At 42.2% G+C, this 20,052-nt stretch overlaps 1 protein-coding gene across 1 annotated transcript; it reads left to right on the plus strand.

Moving 5' to 3' along the window:
• The first annotated feature begins 1,650 nt into the window (after nucleotides 1–1,650).
• Nucleotides 1,651–6,769, plus strand: LOC136520621 (cold-responsive protein kinase 1-like). Its single transcript, XM_066514192.1, has 7 exons — nucleotides 1,651–2,121; nucleotides 4,742–4,885; nucleotides 5,003–5,118; nucleotides 5,201–5,411; nucleotides 5,517–5,754; nucleotides 6,035–6,185; nucleotides 6,290–6,769. The coding sequence occupies exons 2-7, from the start codon at nucleotides 4,816–4,818 to the stop codon at nucleotides 6,647–6,649; spliced, it is 1,146 nt and encodes a 381-aa protein (XP_066370289.1). The 5' UTR covers nucleotides 1,651–2,121; nucleotides 4,742–4,815; the 3' UTR covers nucleotides 6,650–6,769.
• The last annotated feature ends 13,283 nt before the right edge of the window (nucleotides 6,770–20,052 follow it).

The following is a 20,052-nucleotide window of genomic DNA, read 5'->3' on the forward strand; positions in this document are numbered from 1 at the left end:
CAGCTATTATATCTATACATTCAACATTTTGAACATTTCAAACTTCAACTCTACAGTCTACACCCATTGCATTTTGCGTAGCCACCCATTCCTGATTTGTCCAGGTGACCATGTCCAGTGACGAAGCCAGAAAAAAAATTTAGGAGGAGCTGAATAAAAGAATAGATGTTTTTTTTATCTTCTGTTAACTTTAGCTTCTTTTAACTAATACATATATGTATAAAATTTTAAGAGAGGACTTAGAGGGGCTCCACGTACCCAGGATCGGTAGGGGGCAGTATTCTATCTATAGATGTATTGATACAAGATAGTTTTGAAGAAATCTGATGAGCAGATGTGTTGCTTGACGCTTACACAGAAAACTCTCGTCCATGTCCTATCTTTACTAACTAGGGATGGTAACAGGTCGAGTAAACTACGTATGGACTAAATATCTGTCCGCGATAAATTGCTTATAACGAAAAAAAAATTATACCTGCAAGTAACATTATGCACACGTGTCCACACCTGTCAGATTACCACTTGAATAGATGAAATCCTTTGTATTTTAAGTACCACAAATGAAGTGACATACCCACGCCTCTACCTATGGTAGAATCTTATATCTGTAGACGTTGAGTAAAATATCTGCAGGATAGGATCGCTATCCCTGTTCCAAACGCGATAGCACGACGATAGGATTGCTATCCTTATCCCACATTCACAAGTAGTGCTAGAGCTGATCAAGCTTGCGCGATAGCACGGCGTTCCACATGGGGGCCATTTGGAGTTGCTCCACGGATGGCCCGCCTCTCTCCCGTAGCGCCCACATGGTGCACGGGGAGTAGAGGATGGCATGAAGATGATTGATGGTTGGGTTCCTAAAGTTTGATGGATGGATTTGATCTTCTTGCTGTTTCATATGTGCCTTGAAATGGGTACAGCTTTTGCAATTGTTGTATTGCTACATGTTAGATGTAGAGGACTCTAGACATTTGAAATTATATTTGGTTAGGACAACTATTGAACCATTGTAGTGGCCATTTGTCTAGAAGAAGGTTGCCGATGTGACCCTTCTTCTAGCAGTTTGATGTGTGGCTCCCAAGGGCTACAAGTTTTGTAAGGGTCCACTCAGGGGCGGATCTGCCAGGGGGGCTGCCGGGGCTCAAGCCCCCCTACCCTGGCAGCTTCATTGGAGCCCCCTTAGCCCCCCATAAATTTTGTAGCCATTAACAACAGGAAAGAAGGTGTTGGAGTGCTTCCGACGAAAGTTGAAGATGAGTTTCGAGTTGAAGATGAGTTCCCAGCCCCCCCTAAATGTATTTTCTAGATCCGCTACTGGGTCCACTTATGCTATATGTATGATGTAGCACTGCATACATCAGTTGGAATGGCTGTGATGGTGGTATTGAACTGTTATGTAACTGGACACATGCTTTGGTGCCATTTTTGCATTCCCGCTGGAATTTGAATTGAATTGGCTGCTGCCACAAGTTTGAATTTGAACTGTAGCAGTAGCAGAATTCAGCCGCAACTAGTGCAGCCGAACAGGGTGATCATCACAACTCGTTCCTTTTTTTTATGAGAGGGACAACTCGTCTCCTTGGTGATGGTGAGGTCAATCTCAACTCGTCTCAGCCGAGTCCGAGCTCCAGCTCACCAAACCGGAGGGCATTCCGCGGTGGCCCCCGCAGTGACGCGGCCCGGCCGCCGAGACACACCGATCCGGTCCCCGAGCCGGCGTCCCGGCCCCCGGCCGATCTGCACGCCCGCCCGCCTGCTCCCTCGCCGAGTCAACGGCTTGACTGCGCCCGCGGCCGCCACGCTCGTAGTAGTAGTATATACGAGTACATGCCTTCCCTGTCCTCTCGTCCTCTCTCCCATTCGTCCCGCATTGCAGAAGCCGGAGAAACTTCCAAGCCCAAGAAAAAAGCTGCCACCTTTAACTCGATCCCGTCCCTCTCCGCCTGTGTCCGTGCGGCGGCGCCGGAGCCGAGAGCCTCCGGCGAACCGGGGCTAGTTGCTGCGGCGGGCTATTTCGGCGGTTTTGTGCCACGGCGGGACTGGAACCCCCCGGGCTGCCCTGTCAGGATCACCAAGCTTGAGGAAGTTCAGTTGGATTCGCCTCTCGCCGCGCTTCAGGTGAGTCTCGCCGTCTCGTTGGGTTCCTCTCGCCTTTTGTTTCCTTGCTGCGTTATCTTGTCTTGTCGACCGGTTGCGTGAATCCTTGTTTGGGCACGAGGTTACTGGACGATTCAAACGCTGGTTTTGTGTCTCTGATCTAACAACGCCGCCTAACTCAGGATCAATCACCAGGGGCTGTTTAGTTCCCAAAATTTTGCAAAATTTTTCAAGATTCTCCGTCACATCGAATCTTTGACGCATGAAGCATTAAATATAAATAAAAAATAAAACTAATTATACAGTTTAGACGAAATTCACGAGACAAATCTTTTAAGCCTAATTAGACTACGATTGGACACTAATTGTCAAATAACAATGAAAGTGCTACAGTATCATTTCTCAAAAAATTTCGCGAACTAAACCATGCCTAGATTACCTGATATATTCTGGACAGAAAGCCTAGCAAAGAAATTTTAGTTCTGATCCCAACTCTGGTTGTCAGTTGCACATAATTGTCAGCTTCCGATAAATCGCCACGCCATGCCGGGATTTCTATGCACAGTACAATTGTGTGCAGATTGAAGCCAATCATGCATTAGTCGCTCGCAGTAATCAATTGGATCCGATGCCAGCGCATATGTATAGTACTAGTATTTCTATTCGTCACTATTCTGTACCATGGGCTGCAATCCGTTGCTGTGCTGCTGCACGTTGTATTATTTATTGCTCACAACAGTCAGTTAGATAAGCACTGACGTACAGGTTGCACACAATACAGCTGCCAGGGCTTATCAACCAGTCAATAGTATTTTCCTCCCACAACAAACCAATGCCAACCGGGCTTATCAGCTTAAAAATTAACCAGCGAACAGGCTGTGAACAGGCTGTGTGAGTAATAAATAATACTCATACATCTTTTGTCTACTGACGAAGCATTTCTTTGGTGGGTTGTCTTCTTCGCTGTTTATTGAAAAGAATGAACCGTGTATGGAGTATTTTTTTTCTCCTTTTTCTCCAAAGTATGGTTGGTGTGTTAGGAAAGGAGTCTGATGTTGATGCCTATCTAACTATTATAGGAGATATTTTGAATTAGACAAAGGCTGTAGTGGGCCTAGCCTACCGTGTTTGATCGTATTATTGTTGCCACCTGAATTGATACTAAAAGCGAAATACCAACGTCTCGATCCATGGTCATCAATTAGGCTAAATGATGTAGCCTGTGCTGCGGTGCTAGTTTGTTTTTGTGAATGAACATAGGATACAGGTGAATGGGTGATGAAACCACTGCTTTGTGCATCAGTGGTTTTCCTGCTCCTGTTCATACTTGAAGTGCATTTGAATTATGTGGTCAACTCCTCGTAAAAAAAGGGTTCTTTGAATTATTGCCACCCGAATCGGTGCTATCTAATGATAGGATACGGGTGATGAAACCACTGCTTTGAATGGACCTGTTCGCTTCTCTTATAATCCGTACTTTTCAGCTTGTTTTTTCAGCCAAAACAGTATTTTTCTCTTACAACGAATCAGCCAAAACAGTGTTTCAGCTTTTTTTTTTCAGCGAACCGAACGAGGCTACCACAAGTGAAATACCAACGTCTCCAATCAATGGCCATCAATAAGGTTCAGTGATCTAGCCTTTGCTGATGTGGAGTTCCTTTTGTGAATCCACAGTAGGATATGGGTGATGAGCCGCTGCTTTGCGTATCAGTGGTTTTCCTGCTCCTGTTCATACTTCAAGTGTACTTTGAATAATGTCCACTCCTTGGCAAAAAAAACCCTTATATGGTCAACGGAACTTATATGGCCAAAAAACGCCCTGTTCGCTTACAGCCTGTTCGCTTGCTCGTAAACGATCGTAAATTTTCAGCCAGGAACAGTGTTTTTCTCTCACACCAAACCAGCCAGCAGTAAATAATCCACGATCATTTACGGCCTCCCGAACAGGCTGTTAGCTTATAAGCCGTACTTTTTCAGCCAACGAACAGTATTTTTCTCTCACAACAAATCAGCCAACAATACTTTCTGCCATGACTTATCAGCCAAACGAACATGGCACTAGTAGGTGGGATTATGATATTTGTATAGCATAGAAAAATAGTGTGCATGGACATAACTTATGTAACTCAAGATAATTTCTTTTTGCAATAGCATCTCTTTGGCTCTTTGGTTAGATTTATTCTGAGAGCTCTATTTTGAGATTTTAACATGCTTGGACACTCCTGTTGTTCTATAGATTACTATTCTGCCCCCTTCCCCCCTCAACTGGAATGCCAAAACAAACAAAGAAAATATCTTTTGTTTTCTAACTGGAATGCACATATCACATCAGTACTGTTTTAGCGGGTTCTGATAAGTTTTCGTTATTACAGACATACAGTACTGCATGCATAGATATCCTTTCCTGCTACTGCAATTGTGGGAAAGTGATTTTTGCCCATATACATTTTCTAGTTTTTTTAGAAAAGGATATACACTTTCTAGTGATTAGTAGCATTCAGTCTCTGGCTTTTTCCTTAGGTTTCCATTTTTGCTAAGCACAAATTTTTCTCATTTTTTATTGTTGCAAGTTGCCTAGTGTATTGTGTATACTGCTATTTCTTGCATAAGCAGAGCCTCTGTTCATGCCCTCATGTTTCAGGATACTGGACTGCCATCTCAGTTAAATGATACACTGCACAACGGTGGGCACCGGTAGTTTGAAACACGTCAGGAATGAGTTGTTTTGCTCACTTTTTCAAGAGGAAAAGGGGGCCACACCAACAAGACAATCCATCTGACGATTGTAAGATCTCTTATGCCTACAGTTATGTAAAAAGATCACCATTTCAAAAGTAGTATACTTGTTTTCTACTTTTAATGAATCTGCCTTCCTTCATGACACTTAGACTTATTTCTGCAGATTTCACTGGTTCTGAGAATATAACAAGATACAGCTACAGGGAACTGGTTAGAGCCACATCAAATTTTGACCAAAGCAATAAGATTGGTGAGGGGGGTTATGGACCTGTCTACAAGGTAGTAGCATAACTACTTCCAATTTGATAAAGGACCAGAATGCATTACTGGTGTTTAAAACCTTTCTAACTTACCACTTCAGGGAACACTCAAGGATGGAACAGCTATTGCAGTAAAGGTTCTGTCTTTACATTCTAGACAAGGTGCAAAGGAGTTTCTTAATGAGCTTCTTGCAATCTCTGATGTAGCACATGAGAACCTTGTCAAACTCTATGGGTGCTGTGTAGAAGGAAACCACAGGATCCTTGTCTACAATTATCTTGAAAATAATAGTCTTGCACATATCCTTCTAGGTAGTTCTCTTTACTGAATTCTGAATATTGTTTTCTGGAGTAATATCCTTTTAGCAAGGTAAAATGTTTACATCCTGTAACATTCCCGTGCTTGCCGTGCTATAGGTTCGGGACATAGCAACATGCAGTTCAACTGGAGAACTCGGGTAAATATCTGCATTGGTGTTGCTCAAGGATTAGCTTTCCTCCATGACAGTGTCCGCCCCCACATTGTTCACCGCGACATCAAGGCAAGCAATATACTTCTCGATAAGGATCTCACACCAAAAATATCTGATTTTGGTCTGGCAAAGCTTCTACCTCCGGATGTATCACATGTTAGCACAAGAGTCGCAGGGACCCTGTAAGTGAAAGTTACTATTGTTATTTCCTCTACTGTGATGGATGTTTCTTTTACTATTTTGTGTTCTCCATCCACATACTCCAATTGTAGTTCTGATGATCCTTTAAACTTAGCTGTGAGAGGCATTGGCAGCTACAATTGTCCAGTGACAGTTACTTCAAGAGGTTCTGTTGATCTAAATATCTAATCAGGGAGTGCAATGGAAAGAATGAAACCAAACTAGTACTTGATCACTCAGACATGGTTTGTGTGGTACCTAACACTGTAGTTTTGCTCGCAGAGGTTACTTGGCTCCTGAATATGCAATTCGAGGACAAGTTACGCGGAAGGCTGATGTCTACAGCTATGGCGTTCTGCTTATCGAAATTGTGAGTGGAAGATGCAACACTGATACGAAATTGCCCTACGATGACCAGATTCTCCTTGAGAAGGTATATACGGGATTCTACCAGTACAGACAAGACACAAGACACTTTCCATGAAAGTGGTTGCTTCAAACTGCATTTCTGAACAAATCACTTCTATACTTTTGCAGACATGGAGATATTACGACCGGGGGGATCTGGAGAAGATCATAGACAGCTCCCTGGGCGATGACCTCGACGTCAATGAAGCCTGCAGGTTTCTGAAGGTTGGGCTCCTCTGCACCCAAGACGTCACGAAACGGCGGCCAGGGATGTCTACGGTGGTCGCCATGCTGAAAGGCGAGGCCGACCTGGGCACAGAGATGATCAGCAAGCCCGACGTGATCAGGGATTTTGGAGACCTGAAGATGAGGAGCAAGGCCACGTCGTCGACACTGCTGACCTCCATCATGGCGCGGTCGTCCCAGCTGTCGTCTGAGGAGACGACGCGCAACTCCATCACCTTCACCGAGATATCGGAGCGTGACTGATGATCGCCGACGAGCAGAGGTTGCGATCGTGTAGCTAGAGGACCGGAAAGTGTACGTAGCTGTTTACATCAAAATTTGGGAAGAACAACGTGAAAATTTAAAACTTTCAAGATTGAGTCATCAAGGAATCGATTACATCAGGATCGATATCAGCTGATTCAGATGCTGCACTAGGATCGGCTCTCTTCGGATGACATCAGCAGATAACGTCAATGAGCTATGGTTAGCGTCGAGAAAAATGTCTGACTCTATAGAAAAGGAAAGATTAGGGTAAGTTATCTTAAGTTAGAAATGTTTTTCTTTTATACCAAATATTGTAATGAGTCGTACTTGAATAAGATTCATGTTTAGGTTCCGGATATAAATATTGGACCCCACCTATTGTAAAAACATCCAATCAATTAATACCAATTAATTTTTTGGCTTCACGCCAACCCTTAGGAGTAGGTGTAGTGTAGATCTCGACGAGTTCTTAAACAAGCAGGGCTGCATCGGTCCGTCCGATCTCCAGCTTGTCCGTAAGTATCGTCATGACTTATACTTCTGTTCGTAAGACTCCATCGGCTAAGTTCGACCTCCACTGCGAGCTCTAGCATAAGCTAGTTATCGATTCTTATCTAGTTAAGTACGGCTGTATCGGTTAAGTTCGACCTCCACTGCTTGAATTAGATTAGGGTCAAGTTATCGGCTCTACTTAAGGGTGACATCCTTCTGGTAGATTCAATAAGTTACCGATCTTGCTGATGATCTTATTGTTATTAGTTTTCAACAATATCAACCTACCTGATCGAGATCAATCTAGATCGGCCTCATATCCTTTTAATCTATCGTTTATTTTGTTACATTACGACGGTTCTTACTTTAAACGACGGATTATGTTTTATCGGTCGTTCTGCTTCAATCTTGGTCGTGCATAGTACGCGGTCAATGCATGTCTGATCTTGAGAAGGTTTACTAGCTAATTAAATTTGGTCCATAGCTCGCTATTATGAATGTATCAATCCGGTCGACCCCCACTGTTAGTACTTTAGATCAGAGGATGCTAGCTGTTAGATTTGCTTTTGACCAGGCATGACCCTGACTGTTCGCTATGCCCGCATCGGCTAAATAGCCGCTCGCCTGTGCTTTAACGCCTACAGTGTGTCTCTATGATTCTGTTAAATGTGAACAGATCTATTTATTTTAAAGGGTTGATTTGTTGTCTTTATCACGGCTGCCATCGATCCGGTCGAACCCCACTATTAAAGATAACAGGTTAGGTCTGATGAGTTCATAGATCCGTCCATATTAAATAGACGATTGTTCACATGCTGTAGTCCCTTTTCTATCTAAATCGGCTATTTCAGCCGATTCGCTTGTGCTTTCACACATATAGCATGTCTTTTAGAAAACCTGTCAATGTATAGATGGTTTTATGGATTCTTCGATTTTAGTTTGTTATTATCATTATAGCTGCCATCGATTCGGTCGAACCTCACTGTTGATAGTAACAGATTAGATTCAGAGTGTTTGTAGATCCATTTGTACTAGACAATCAATTTATTTGCATATTATATCTTTACTCGTTAGATTCATCGGTTCAATGCTTTATACTGGTAATATCCACCTAGCTGATGATTTTACTTATATCTGCGTGCATTGTACTTGTCATCATAAAATTAATCGCAACCCATGAGCTTTACAGAGATTTCTTTGCGTATCGGCTGTTTAGTTGATTTTTCCGTCTGGCTGCTCCCGAACCGGCACACTTGAAACTGTCTGGGCAAGACCGGCATGTTCCACCTTAAATTACTAATAAAATTTCTCTCATTGTCAATTACAGGTCAAATTGACTGACACACATTCGGGAATTCGTAGGGTCGAGTGGTCCTGCGTTGAAATCAAGCGGGTCTCCAGCCTTGCTCCATCAAGCAGATCCTTCCGACTTACTGTGTGCCAGGCGCATTGACATGTTTTTGCGCCGACACACGTTCTAGCACGTCCGGTGGGACACCACAATCGTCATGGCAACTCAGAACAACAGCGACATCCTTATGGTGCCTTATGAAGACCTACCTAATGAGGCTAAAGATGTCATCAGTAGAGCTATAGAAGAATTTCAAAATAAGTGTTTGTTGTCCTACACCAAGACATGTGCCAATAAAGTTGTTCAGAAATATCCACTACCAAGAGTTTTATTGTATGGACAGTCAAATACAGACGAAGCTGAGGATATGCGTTTCTTCATAGAGGCTGTAAACAAATCTGTTCATGATGCCATATTGAATCATAATACAGTTTTCTTGAACACATTCCACAACACCATGAAAGAGGTGTTTCATGGATATCCAATTGATCAGGTTGGACCGGTTTACTACAATATTCCACATTCATTGACTTAGAGGACTAATCAAGCCGGTACTAGCCATCAAGAAGCAGCCTAGCTGATAATGATGATGTCTAGGCAGTTCAGAGCTCATCTGAGCAAGTTCAGGGTGCTACTACTAATCAGATACAATATAATCCTAGATCGTCAGTGCAGCATGTGGAACAGCCGATGGGACAAGTTCAGAATCAAATGGTTAATTTTGGCACAGTAGGCCAAATACCATCGTCGGCTCAAAAAATAGCGCCATCAGTCCAAAGGATTCGTAGAGATACAGATCCCAGCATCTACAACCAGAGACTTCAAGCAGCAAACCAGCAAATGACCCAGCAGATAGAGATTCCATAAGGGTATCGTTATGGCATAGATTACAATACCCTTCATATGATTCCAAATCCAGGTTATCAAGGTACCTGGAATTTTAATCCGCAAATGGGTCAGCAGTTGCAAAGAAATCCAGATTTAAGTGCTGATGAGTTGTTGCTCAGAGTGACCGGGATGATGAAGAAACAGTTCGGTTTGAAGCCAAAAGGGCAGACCTTTTTGTACAAACATCCATATCCAGAGTGGTATGATTTGGTCGCTCTTTCTACAAATTATAGGATCCCGGAGTTTGCTAAGTTCACTGGACAAGATAGCACAAGCACAATAGAACATGCCTGTTGGTATCTTACATAGTTAGGAGAAGCATCCATTGAAGAGGCCCATGGAGCTCGTTTCTTCTTCTTGTCCCTGTCAGGACCAGCGAAAGGTCCTAATGGCTAGAGGAGGGGTGAATAGCCTATTAAAAATTTCTACAACAACACTTAACAAACCGATTAGACAATTATGAGGTGAAGCAAGTGTTGCGCTAACCTACTAAAATAGCAAGCCACATACCATAATTATAATTTATATAGTTTCTATCCACACAATAGCTATGACACTACACAGAGTTAGTGTGCTCTCGAAAGCTAATTAAAGAGCCACACTAACCAAACTAACAAGCTCTCACAACTAGCTACACTAAAGAGCTTGACAACTAGTTTGCGGTAATATAAAGAGAGTGAGCAAGAAGGTTATACCGCCGTGTCGAGGAAGGAGCCAATCAATCACAAGAATGAACAACAATAAAGACCAATCACCTCATAATCAAATGATGACACAATAATTTTTTACCGAGGTTCACTTGCTTGCCGGCAAGCTACTCCTCGTTGTGGCGATTCACTCACTTGAAGGTTCACGCACTAATTGGCATCACACGCCAAACCCTCAATAGGGTGCCGTACAACCAACACAAGATGAGAATCACACAAGCCACGAGCAATTCACCAGAGTATATTTTGGCTCTCCGCCGGGGAAAGGTCAAGAACTCCTCACAATCTCCACGATCGGAGCCAGAGATCATCACCAACCTCTGCTCGACGATCCTCGCTGCTCTAAGCCATCTAGGTGGCGGCAACCACCAATAGTAATAAGTAAATCCCGCAGCGAAGCACGAACACCAAGTGCCTCTAGATGCAAACACTCAAGCAATGCACTTGGATTCTCTCCCAATCTCACAAAGATGATGAATCAATGATGGAGATGAGTGAGAGGGCTTTGGCTAAGCTCACAAGGTTGCTATGTGAATGCAAATGGCCAAGAGAATGAGCTAGAGCCGGCCATGGGGCATAAATAGAAGCCCCCATGAAATAGAGCCGTTGTACCCCTTTACTGGGCACAACACGGGGTGATCGGACGCGCCGGTCAGATTGACCGGACGTAGGACCCTAGCGTCCGGTCGTGCGATGCACGCCACGTGTCCCCTCTCTTCAAATACTGAATGCCCAATCCCAACGGTCAAGTGATGACCGAACGCGCTACTGCAAAGTGATCGGACGCTGGACCTCAGCGTCCAGTCGTTTCTAGTAAGCATCCAGAAGCAAAATATCACGACCGGACGCGTCCGGTCATGCTTGACCGGACACACCCAGCGTTCGGTCACTCAGCGTCTCCCCTGTGTGCTGCCATGTCAGTAGGACCAGACGCAACCTTCCAGCATCTAGTCACTGAGTGACCCAGCGTTCGGCCAGAGACCGATGCCAGCGTATTCGCAGCTTCTACTGACCGGACACGCCGGTCCTACCGAGGCCAGCATCCGATCACTTACAGTGACCTCCGTCTTTTCTATATAGGGCGCCGGTGACACCGTCGGACTGTCCGCACTCTGCCGGTGAAGTTCCTAACCCTTGCTCAAATGTGCCAACCACCAAGTATATCACCTTGTGCACATGTGTGTTAGCATATTTTCACAAACATTTTCAAGAGTGTTAGCACTCCACTAGATCCTAAATGCATATGCAATGAATTAGATCATCTAGTGGCACTTTGATAACCGCATTTCGATACGAGTTTCACCCCTCTTAATAGTATGGCTATCGATCCTAAATATGATCACACTCACTAAGTGTCTCGATCACCAAAACAAAATGGCTTCTACCATTTATACCTTTGCCTTGAGCCTTTTATTTTTCTCTTTCTTCTTTTCAAGTCCAAGCACTTGATTATCACCATGGCATCACCAACATCATGTCATGGTCTTCATTTGCTTCATCACTTAGAATGTGCTACCTATCTCATGATCACTTGATAAACTAGGTTAGCACTTAGGGTTTCATCAATTCACCAAAACCAAACTAGAGCTTTCAATCTTTCCCTTTTTGGTAATTGATGACAACCCTTACACAAAGATATGAATTGAAAATCAATTGAATCCATGTTGCTTGTCCAAGCATATTTACCATGTATAAAAGAATATGGACAAGTTTCATGAATCCCAAATGGTAGTAATTGCTCTCCCTACATATGTGCTAAGAGTTTGGATTGTAGCTTGCACATATGCTTAGATAGGAAATATAGGAGACAATTTCTACCAAATGATGCTAAGGTATAAAAGATGGACCTTTGAAGCGTGATACCAATCAGAGTGCACCATTATACCATCCTTAGCACCATGGTTAGCTCAATACAACTTGGAAACACTTGGAAATGAAATCACTAGATAAACTTGTGCATGCTAGTTTTTCATTTCATCATTCAAACCTACAACTAGCATACACCACACAAGCATGGATATTTGAAATTTAAAACTTGTGCCACACAAGCAAACATATGAAATGCACATTCAAATGCACCATACAAGTTCATGAGCTTGCTCCCCCTACTTGTGTGCTCAAAATTTTAATTGATCCCTTTTCTTTTGTCATATCTCTCCCCCTTTTTTAAGTTTTCCTTTTTCATTACCTTAGCACACTAATATCTTTGTTTTTCTCCCCATGTACTAATATTACTAATATCTTTGTTTTTATTATATTACTAATATCTTTGTTTTTTCTCCCCCTTTGTCATCAATGACCACAAAAGTTCAAAAAGTAGATAGGTTGAGATTATCAATGTCAATCAATGGGGTAAGGATCATTTTCCCAAATTTGGTCTAATCTAGATCATTTGCCAAAGATATTGAACTCGGTTTGATCCAAGGACAAGCTTCTTCACACCTCCAAATAAGAGTTATCTTGTACCATGTTGAGTTAAACACTTAGAGCTTATTTTCTAGATTAAACACTAGGTTTATAAGCCCACAAACATGTCAAATGCTACCACTAGATCAAAATAAGCATAGGAGCAATAGTGGTACCATACAATCATCTAATTCATTTGATTTTCATGAATGTGCCTATTAAATATGGAAGATGACTAGATGCACTAAACATGTCCTTAGCAAGGATGTATGCCATGCCAATCAACTTTTACCTTGGATTGCTCGAAGGAGAGACATGTCATATAAGTGGGGGGTGCATCAACACATTTTTGAGAAAACCAATATGTTCAATTCATTCCTTAGCTTGCAAAACCTTTTCTCATCCAATGGCTTGGTGAATATATCGGCAAGTTGATCTTCAGTGTCTACACTCTCAATGCAAATGTCCTCTTTTTGTTGGCGATCTCTTATGAAATGGTGGTGGACATCAATGTGCTTTGTTCTTGCATGTTGAACTGAATTGTTGGTCAACTTGATTGCACTCTCATTGTTACATAGTAATGGCACTTTCTTGAACTTGATTCCAAAGTCACTCAAAGTGGCCTTCATCCAAAGTACTTGTGCACAACAACTACCGGCGGATATGTATTCGGCTTCAGCGGTTGATAATGCAACACTATTTTGCTTCTTTGATGACCATGAAACAAGTGATCTTCCCAATAATTGACATGTGCTCGAGGTGCTCTTCCTTTCAACCTTGCATCCCGCATAATCCGTGTCGGAGTAACCAACTAGTTCAAACTTTGCTCCTTTGGGATACCACAAAGCAACATTTTGTGTATGCTTCAAGTACCTCAATATTATCTTTGTAGCCTTCAAATGACTTTCTCTTGGTGAGGCTTCAAATCTTGCACATATGCATACACTAAACATGACATCCAGCCTTGATGCGGTCACATAGAGTAGGCTTCCAATCATGGACCGATATAATTTTTGATCCACCATATTTTCACTTGCATCACTATCCAAGTTTCTATTTATTCCCATAGGTGTACTAATGGCTTTACTATTATTCATGCCAAACTTCTTGATCATGTCCTTAATATACTTGCATTGACTCACAAATATACCATTCTTCAATTGCTTGATTTGAAGACCAAGGAAGTAACTTAACTCTCCAATCATGGACATCAAAAACTCATTAGCCATCATCTTTCCAAACTCATCACAAAAGGCTTGATTGGTTGATCCAAATATGATGTCATCAACATAGATTTGCAACACAAGTAAATCTTTTCTAATCTTCTTGATGAAAAGAGTGGTATCAACCTTGCCCATCATAAACCCTTTATAGAGTAGGAAGTCCCTCAATCTCTCATACCATGCTTTAGGTGCTTGCTTCAAGCCATATGTTTACACCAAAATTTAGAAGAAGATGTTACAGGGACCCAAAAGCTCCCAAGATCATGTCACCAAGGAATCAATTATGTGCAGATCGGGACCAGCTGATTCAGATGCAGAAAATGGAATCGGCTTTCCACAGATAGCGCCAGCAGATAACAACAGAGGCTACGTTCGGCGCCAGGACGAAGCATGCCGGACTCTACGAAAAGGAAAAGATTAGAGTCCAAGTTATCTTAAATTAGAAATGTTTTCTCTAGGGTCAAAAATTGTAATAAGTCATGCTTAGACAAGAGCACGCATAGGGCCCGGGTATAAATACCAAACCTGGCTATTGTTAGGAGGAATCAATTAATCCAAATACAAGTCAATTACTTTTTCAGCTCTGGCCACCCCTTAGGAGTAGGAGTAGAGTAGATCTCGGTGAGTTCTTCAGCGAGTACGGCTGCACCGATCCGGTCAACCTCCACTGCTTGTCTATAAGTACCATCATGGTTTATACCTCTGTTCGTATGGCTGGATCGATCCGGTCGACCCCCACTGTGGCTCTGGTATAAGCTAGTTATCGACTCTTGTTTAATTCAAGTATGGCTTATGTGATTCTGCCTCACACCCCACTGCTTGAATTAGATCAAGGTCAAGTTATCGGCTCTACCTTAGAATGGCAGTCTTTGGTAGATTCATTAAGTTACCGATATTGCTTATTGTTTCATTATTTCTCTAATTACAGCAATATCATTCTGCCCGATTGAGATTGATTTAGATCGGCCTTATATCTTATTTGACCCATCGTTTGCTAACCTAAAACTGATCTAATCTACACTTTAAACGATGAGTTATGTCTTATCGGCTATTTTACATCAATCTTGATCGTGTATAACGTGCGGTTAAGGCATGTTGCATCTTGAGTAGATCTATTGGCTAGAGAGAACCGTTCTATGGCCTGTTATCATGGCCTATGTGATTCTGCCTCACACCCCACTGTTAGCACCGTGGAGTGGGGATCGATATTTAGTAGATCTATTCCAGGTAAGGCATGACTTTAACTATGCGTTATGCCTGAATCAGCTGTTTTAGCCAATATCGAGTGCTTTCACGAACAGTTCACATCACGAGACCGTTGAAGTAAAGATAGGTTGAAAGGTATGTTAGCCCCATGATCTTATTATTGTATTATGGCCTGCATGATTCTGCCTCATGCCCCACTGATATTAGTAATGAGTTAGGGTCGTCGAGTCTATTGTTATTTCTACGGCCTGCAAGATTCTGCCTCATGCCCCATTGGTCATGATGATAGATGAGATCTAACATGTTCATTAGATTTATCTTTATTAAATGGTTAAGTGGTGTTGAATTATTTCTTTATATAAAAAGGGGTTCAGTTAATTATAATCATTGGCTTAGCACAAATCGATCATTGTTGACATCTTATTGCCATTGATTAATATCTGTTTGATTAATGATATTTATCCTGAATGATAACCGATTCTTCTTACACAACCCCATGAGCTCTAATTGATTTATCCTCATGAATATACTGGAATCGACTATTTATTCAATCTTCTTTCATATCGGCTCTCATAGCCGCACATTCGGAACTGTCTGGCAACATCGGCAAGTTCCGCCCTTAATTACTGATGAACTTTCTCTTCTTGTCAATTGCAAGGTCAAATTGACTGGCACGTCTCGGGAGGATCGCGCAGGATTGATCACCCCTGCGCTGAATCTAGGCGGATCTGCTCCATCGAGCGGACCCTTTCGGCTTGCTGCGTGTGTCCTCTGCACGAGACAAAACTTCTGTGTCGACACACATTTATAGCACGCCCGGTGGGACCCCACAATCGTCATAGTGGTTCACAACAACGACGATATCCTTATGCTACATTATGAAGATCTACCTGATGGGGATAAGGGTATCATCAGCAAAGCTATAGAAGAGTTTCAGAACAAATATTTGTTGTCCTACACCAAAAGACATGACAACACAATTGTTCAGAAATTTCTACTACCAAGAGTTCTGTTACATGGGCAGACGGACACAAATGAAGCTGAAGACATGCGTTTCTTTAAAGAGGTTGTGGACAAATCTATTCGTGATGCCATGTCGAGCCATAACGAAGCTTTCGTGGACGTATTCCATAACGCCTTGAAAGAGGTGATTCATGGATTTCTAGTTGGTCAAGGTGGACCGACTTATTACAACATTCTAGATCCATCGACCCAGGGGACTAATCAAGTTAGTACCAGCCATCAAGAAGCAGCACCGGCTGGTAGTGGTGATGTCTAGATAGTTCAGGGTTCATCTGAGCAAACTCAAGAAACTACTGCAGATCAAACATAGTACCATCTTAGACCACCAGTACAACATGTGCAACAGATGGTGGGGCAAAGTCGTAACCAGGTTATCAATTTTGGCACATCAGGCCACATACCGTCGTCGGCTCAAAAAATAGCACCATCAGTTCAAAGGATCCGTAGAGATATAGATCCTTATATCTATAATCAGAGACTTCAAGCAGCAAGCCAGCAAAGGACTCAGTAGATTGAGATTCCACAAGGGTATCACTATGGCACAAATTATAACACCCTCCACATGATGCCAAATCCAGGATATCAAGGCATGCGGGATTTTAATTCACATATGGGTCAGCAGGTATAGAGGAACCCAAATCTGCAAGCTGATGAGTTATTGCTGAGGGTGACTGAGATGATGAAGAATCAGTTTAGTCTGAAGCCAAAAGGGCTGACCTTTTTGGACAAACGCCCATATCCAGAATGGTATAATTTAGTCGCTCTTCCAACAAATTATAAGCTCCCAGAATTCGCTAAGTTCACTGGCCAAGACAGTACAAGCATGATAGAACATATCAGTCGGTATCTTACATAATTGGGCGAAGCATCAGTTGAAGATGTCCATCGAGTTCATTTCTTCTCTCTATCCTTATCAGGGCCAGCCTTCACTTGGTTTTCATCATTGCCAGTCAATTCCATTGCCAATTGGGCTGACCTGGAGAAGAAGTTTCATATATATTTTTATACTGGGGCTGGAGAAAAGAAGATTACCGATCTGACAACCATAAGACAGAAGACTAATGAATCGGGCATTGAATTTCTTCAGAGGTTTTGAGAGACCAGGAACTTATGCTTCTCCTTAAACTTGGTCGATGATCAACTAGCTGCTTTGGCTGTTCAAGGAATGCTGCCGATGTAGAAAGAAAAGCTACTAGGACAAGAATTTGACAACTTGGGACAATTGGCTCAACGAGTAGCAGTGCTTAATAGCCAATTTCAGAGTATACGCAGAGATACCCGGTTCCATAAGAGTACCTCAGTAGCCGAAGCTTATGATTCATACTCAGTCGATGACGGCTATGAATATGAAGAAGAAGAGGTTGCTGTAGCTGAATGGAATTAGGGCAAGAAGACAGTGATGGTGCCAAATCCTTGGGGAAGAGGAGTCGAGGAGAGCTATGACTTTGATGTCACCAAATCAGATAAACTCTTCGATTTCTTACTAGAGAAAGGGCAGATCAAGTTGCCTGATGGTCATGTCATGTTGCCCCCTGATCAATTGAAGAATAAGAAGTTCTGCAAGTTCCATAATGCTACTTCTCATTCCACTAATGAATGCAGAATCTACAGACAGCATATACAGAGAGCTATTTAGCAGGGGAGGCTCAAATTTGATACGCCTTGGAAAATGAAAGTTGATGATAATCCTTTCCCAGGAGATCAAAACATGGTTGATGCTGGGTTATTCAAAGAAAAAACCAAGGTCCTAACATCAACCAAATCAAAAGAAGCTAGAACAGTCGATCCCAAGATGCAAATATCGGCTGACGAGTATAGAGAAATTAGGAGACGTCGTGCCGAGTAAAAGAGCCGATACGAGCAGGGGAAGACGTTAAGAGTAGAGACGACAAAGCCATGGGTCACATCTCGGATTCTGTTGAATAAATGGCAGCGACAGAAGAAAAAGGATTATCAGAGTTGGTTAAAAGATCAAGCGTACCAGCATCAATTGAAGCAAGAATGGTATGAAAGGGAACAAGCCGATTACATTAGAATTGTCCTTTCTTCAGACATTGCTGGAATGAAGGTTTAAAGTTGCCTACCAGACACGACTGTCCAGGATGCAGCAATCAATATCAGGAGTATAGGTAGTCTCAATCCAACCGCCGATCTATCCATGCTCAAGATACACATCATCATAATAATATGGATCGGCGCTTAAAAAATAAAAGTGTTCATGATCGGCTTGGAAAAAGAGTCATTGATCAGGACTGGGCTGATCATGAAGAAGAAGGCACTAAAAGAAGATATGTGTGGCAGGAAAGCCAGTGGTGCCCAGGAGGTTTAACAAGAAACCAGAAGAGAAGGGTGCAACGCCTAAGGAATAAAGAGATATAACAGGCTCAGGCATCCGGTAAAACTCAAGTGTGGCGTATCAAGCAATTGGCCTATAGAAAGCAACCATCGGCTAATATCCAAATGGTTTTTATGTTGCCATCAGAGTTCATAGTCAATGGTGAAAACCAACAACCGATCCAAGCAGTCGGCTTTGAAAATTTGTATTAATGGATAATCCAATAGATGGTACAGATGGGAAACTAGGACATAGCTTTACGTCGGCCAATGAATTAGAAGAAGTAGATATTGGTCCTGGAGATAGACCTAGGCCGACGTATGTGAGTGCTAAGTTGGATCCGGAGTATAAGCAGGAATTAATTGACTTATTAAAGGAATTTAAAGATTGCTTTGCTTGGGAATACTATGAGATGTCTGGTTTAGATCGATCAATTGTTGAACATTGGCTGCCAATCAAACCTGGATATCGGCCGTTTAAACAAGCTCCGAGGAGATTCAACCCGAATGTGCTTGATGATATAAAAAATGAGACTAAAAGGTTACTGGAAGTAAAATTTATCCGACCATGCCGATATGCAGAGTGGATATCGAATGTTGTCCCTATATACAAGAAGAATGGAAAATTGAGAGTTTGTATTGATTTTAGGGATCTAAATAAAGCCACACCTATGGGCGGTTATCCAATGCCGATAGTTGATATGTTAGTAGATGCAGCAGCCGGGCATAAGGTTATTAGCTTTATGGACGGTAATGCAGGATACAACCAAATTTTCATGGCTGAAGAAGACATAGCAAAGACCGCTTTCAGGTGCCCCAGCGCAATCGGTCTATTCGAGTGGGTTGTAATGACCTTTGGACTAAAGAATGCCGGTGCGACTTATCAAAGGGCGATGAATTACATTTTCCATAAGTTGATCGACGGGCTTATTAAAATCTACATTGATGATGTGATGATAAAATACAAAGGATACAAATAACACCTGGCTAATTTGCGTAGACTCTAGAATGCATGAGGAAGCATGGTTTGAAGATGAATCCTAATAAGTGTGCTTTTGGAGTATCAGCCGGACAATTTTTAGGATTCATGGTCCACGAGAGGGGAATCGAAGTTGGTTAGAAAAGCGCGAAAGCCATTGATAAAGCAGTTCCCCCGACTACCAAAACAGAGTTGCAATCTCTGCTTGGTAAGATTAATTTTATCAGAAGATTCATTTCGAATTTATCAGAGAGGATCCTGCCGTTTTCTCCCTTGTTGAAGTTGAAGAATGATCAAGAATTCAAGTGGGGTAATATACAACAAAAAGCGTTCGAAGAAATAAAAGAATATATAAAGTGTCCACCTATGCTGGTCCCTCCCCAGCAAGGTAAGCCATTTAAGTTGTACATATCGGCTGATGACAAGACAATTGGATCGGCCCTGATGCAAGAATTTAAAGAAAAAGAGAGAGTTGTTTTCTATCTAAGTAGAAGACTACTGGATCCGGAAATGAGATATTCTCCCACCGAAAAATTATGCTTGTGTCTATATTTCTCTTGCACTAAATTGTGACACTACTTATTATCGGCCGAGTGTACAGTTGTTTCCAAGGCTGATGTGGTTAAGCACATGTTATCAATGCCTATACTGAATGGAAGAGTGGGAAAGTGGATTCTTGTGTTATCGGAATTCGACTTGAAGTACAAATCGACTAAAGCAGTCAAATGACAAGTAATGGCCGGTTTTATCACCCAACATCACAAGCCAAGCATTAGTTATGTAGAGTCGAT

This window comes from Miscanthus floridulus, chromosome 18 (assembly GCF_019320115.1).
Source record: "Miscanthus floridulus cultivar M001 chromosome 18, ASM1932011v1, whole genome shotgun sequence".
Classification (NCBI taxonomy): Eukaryota; Viridiplantae; Streptophyta; class Magnoliopsida; order Poales; family Poaceae; genus Miscanthus; species Miscanthus floridulus.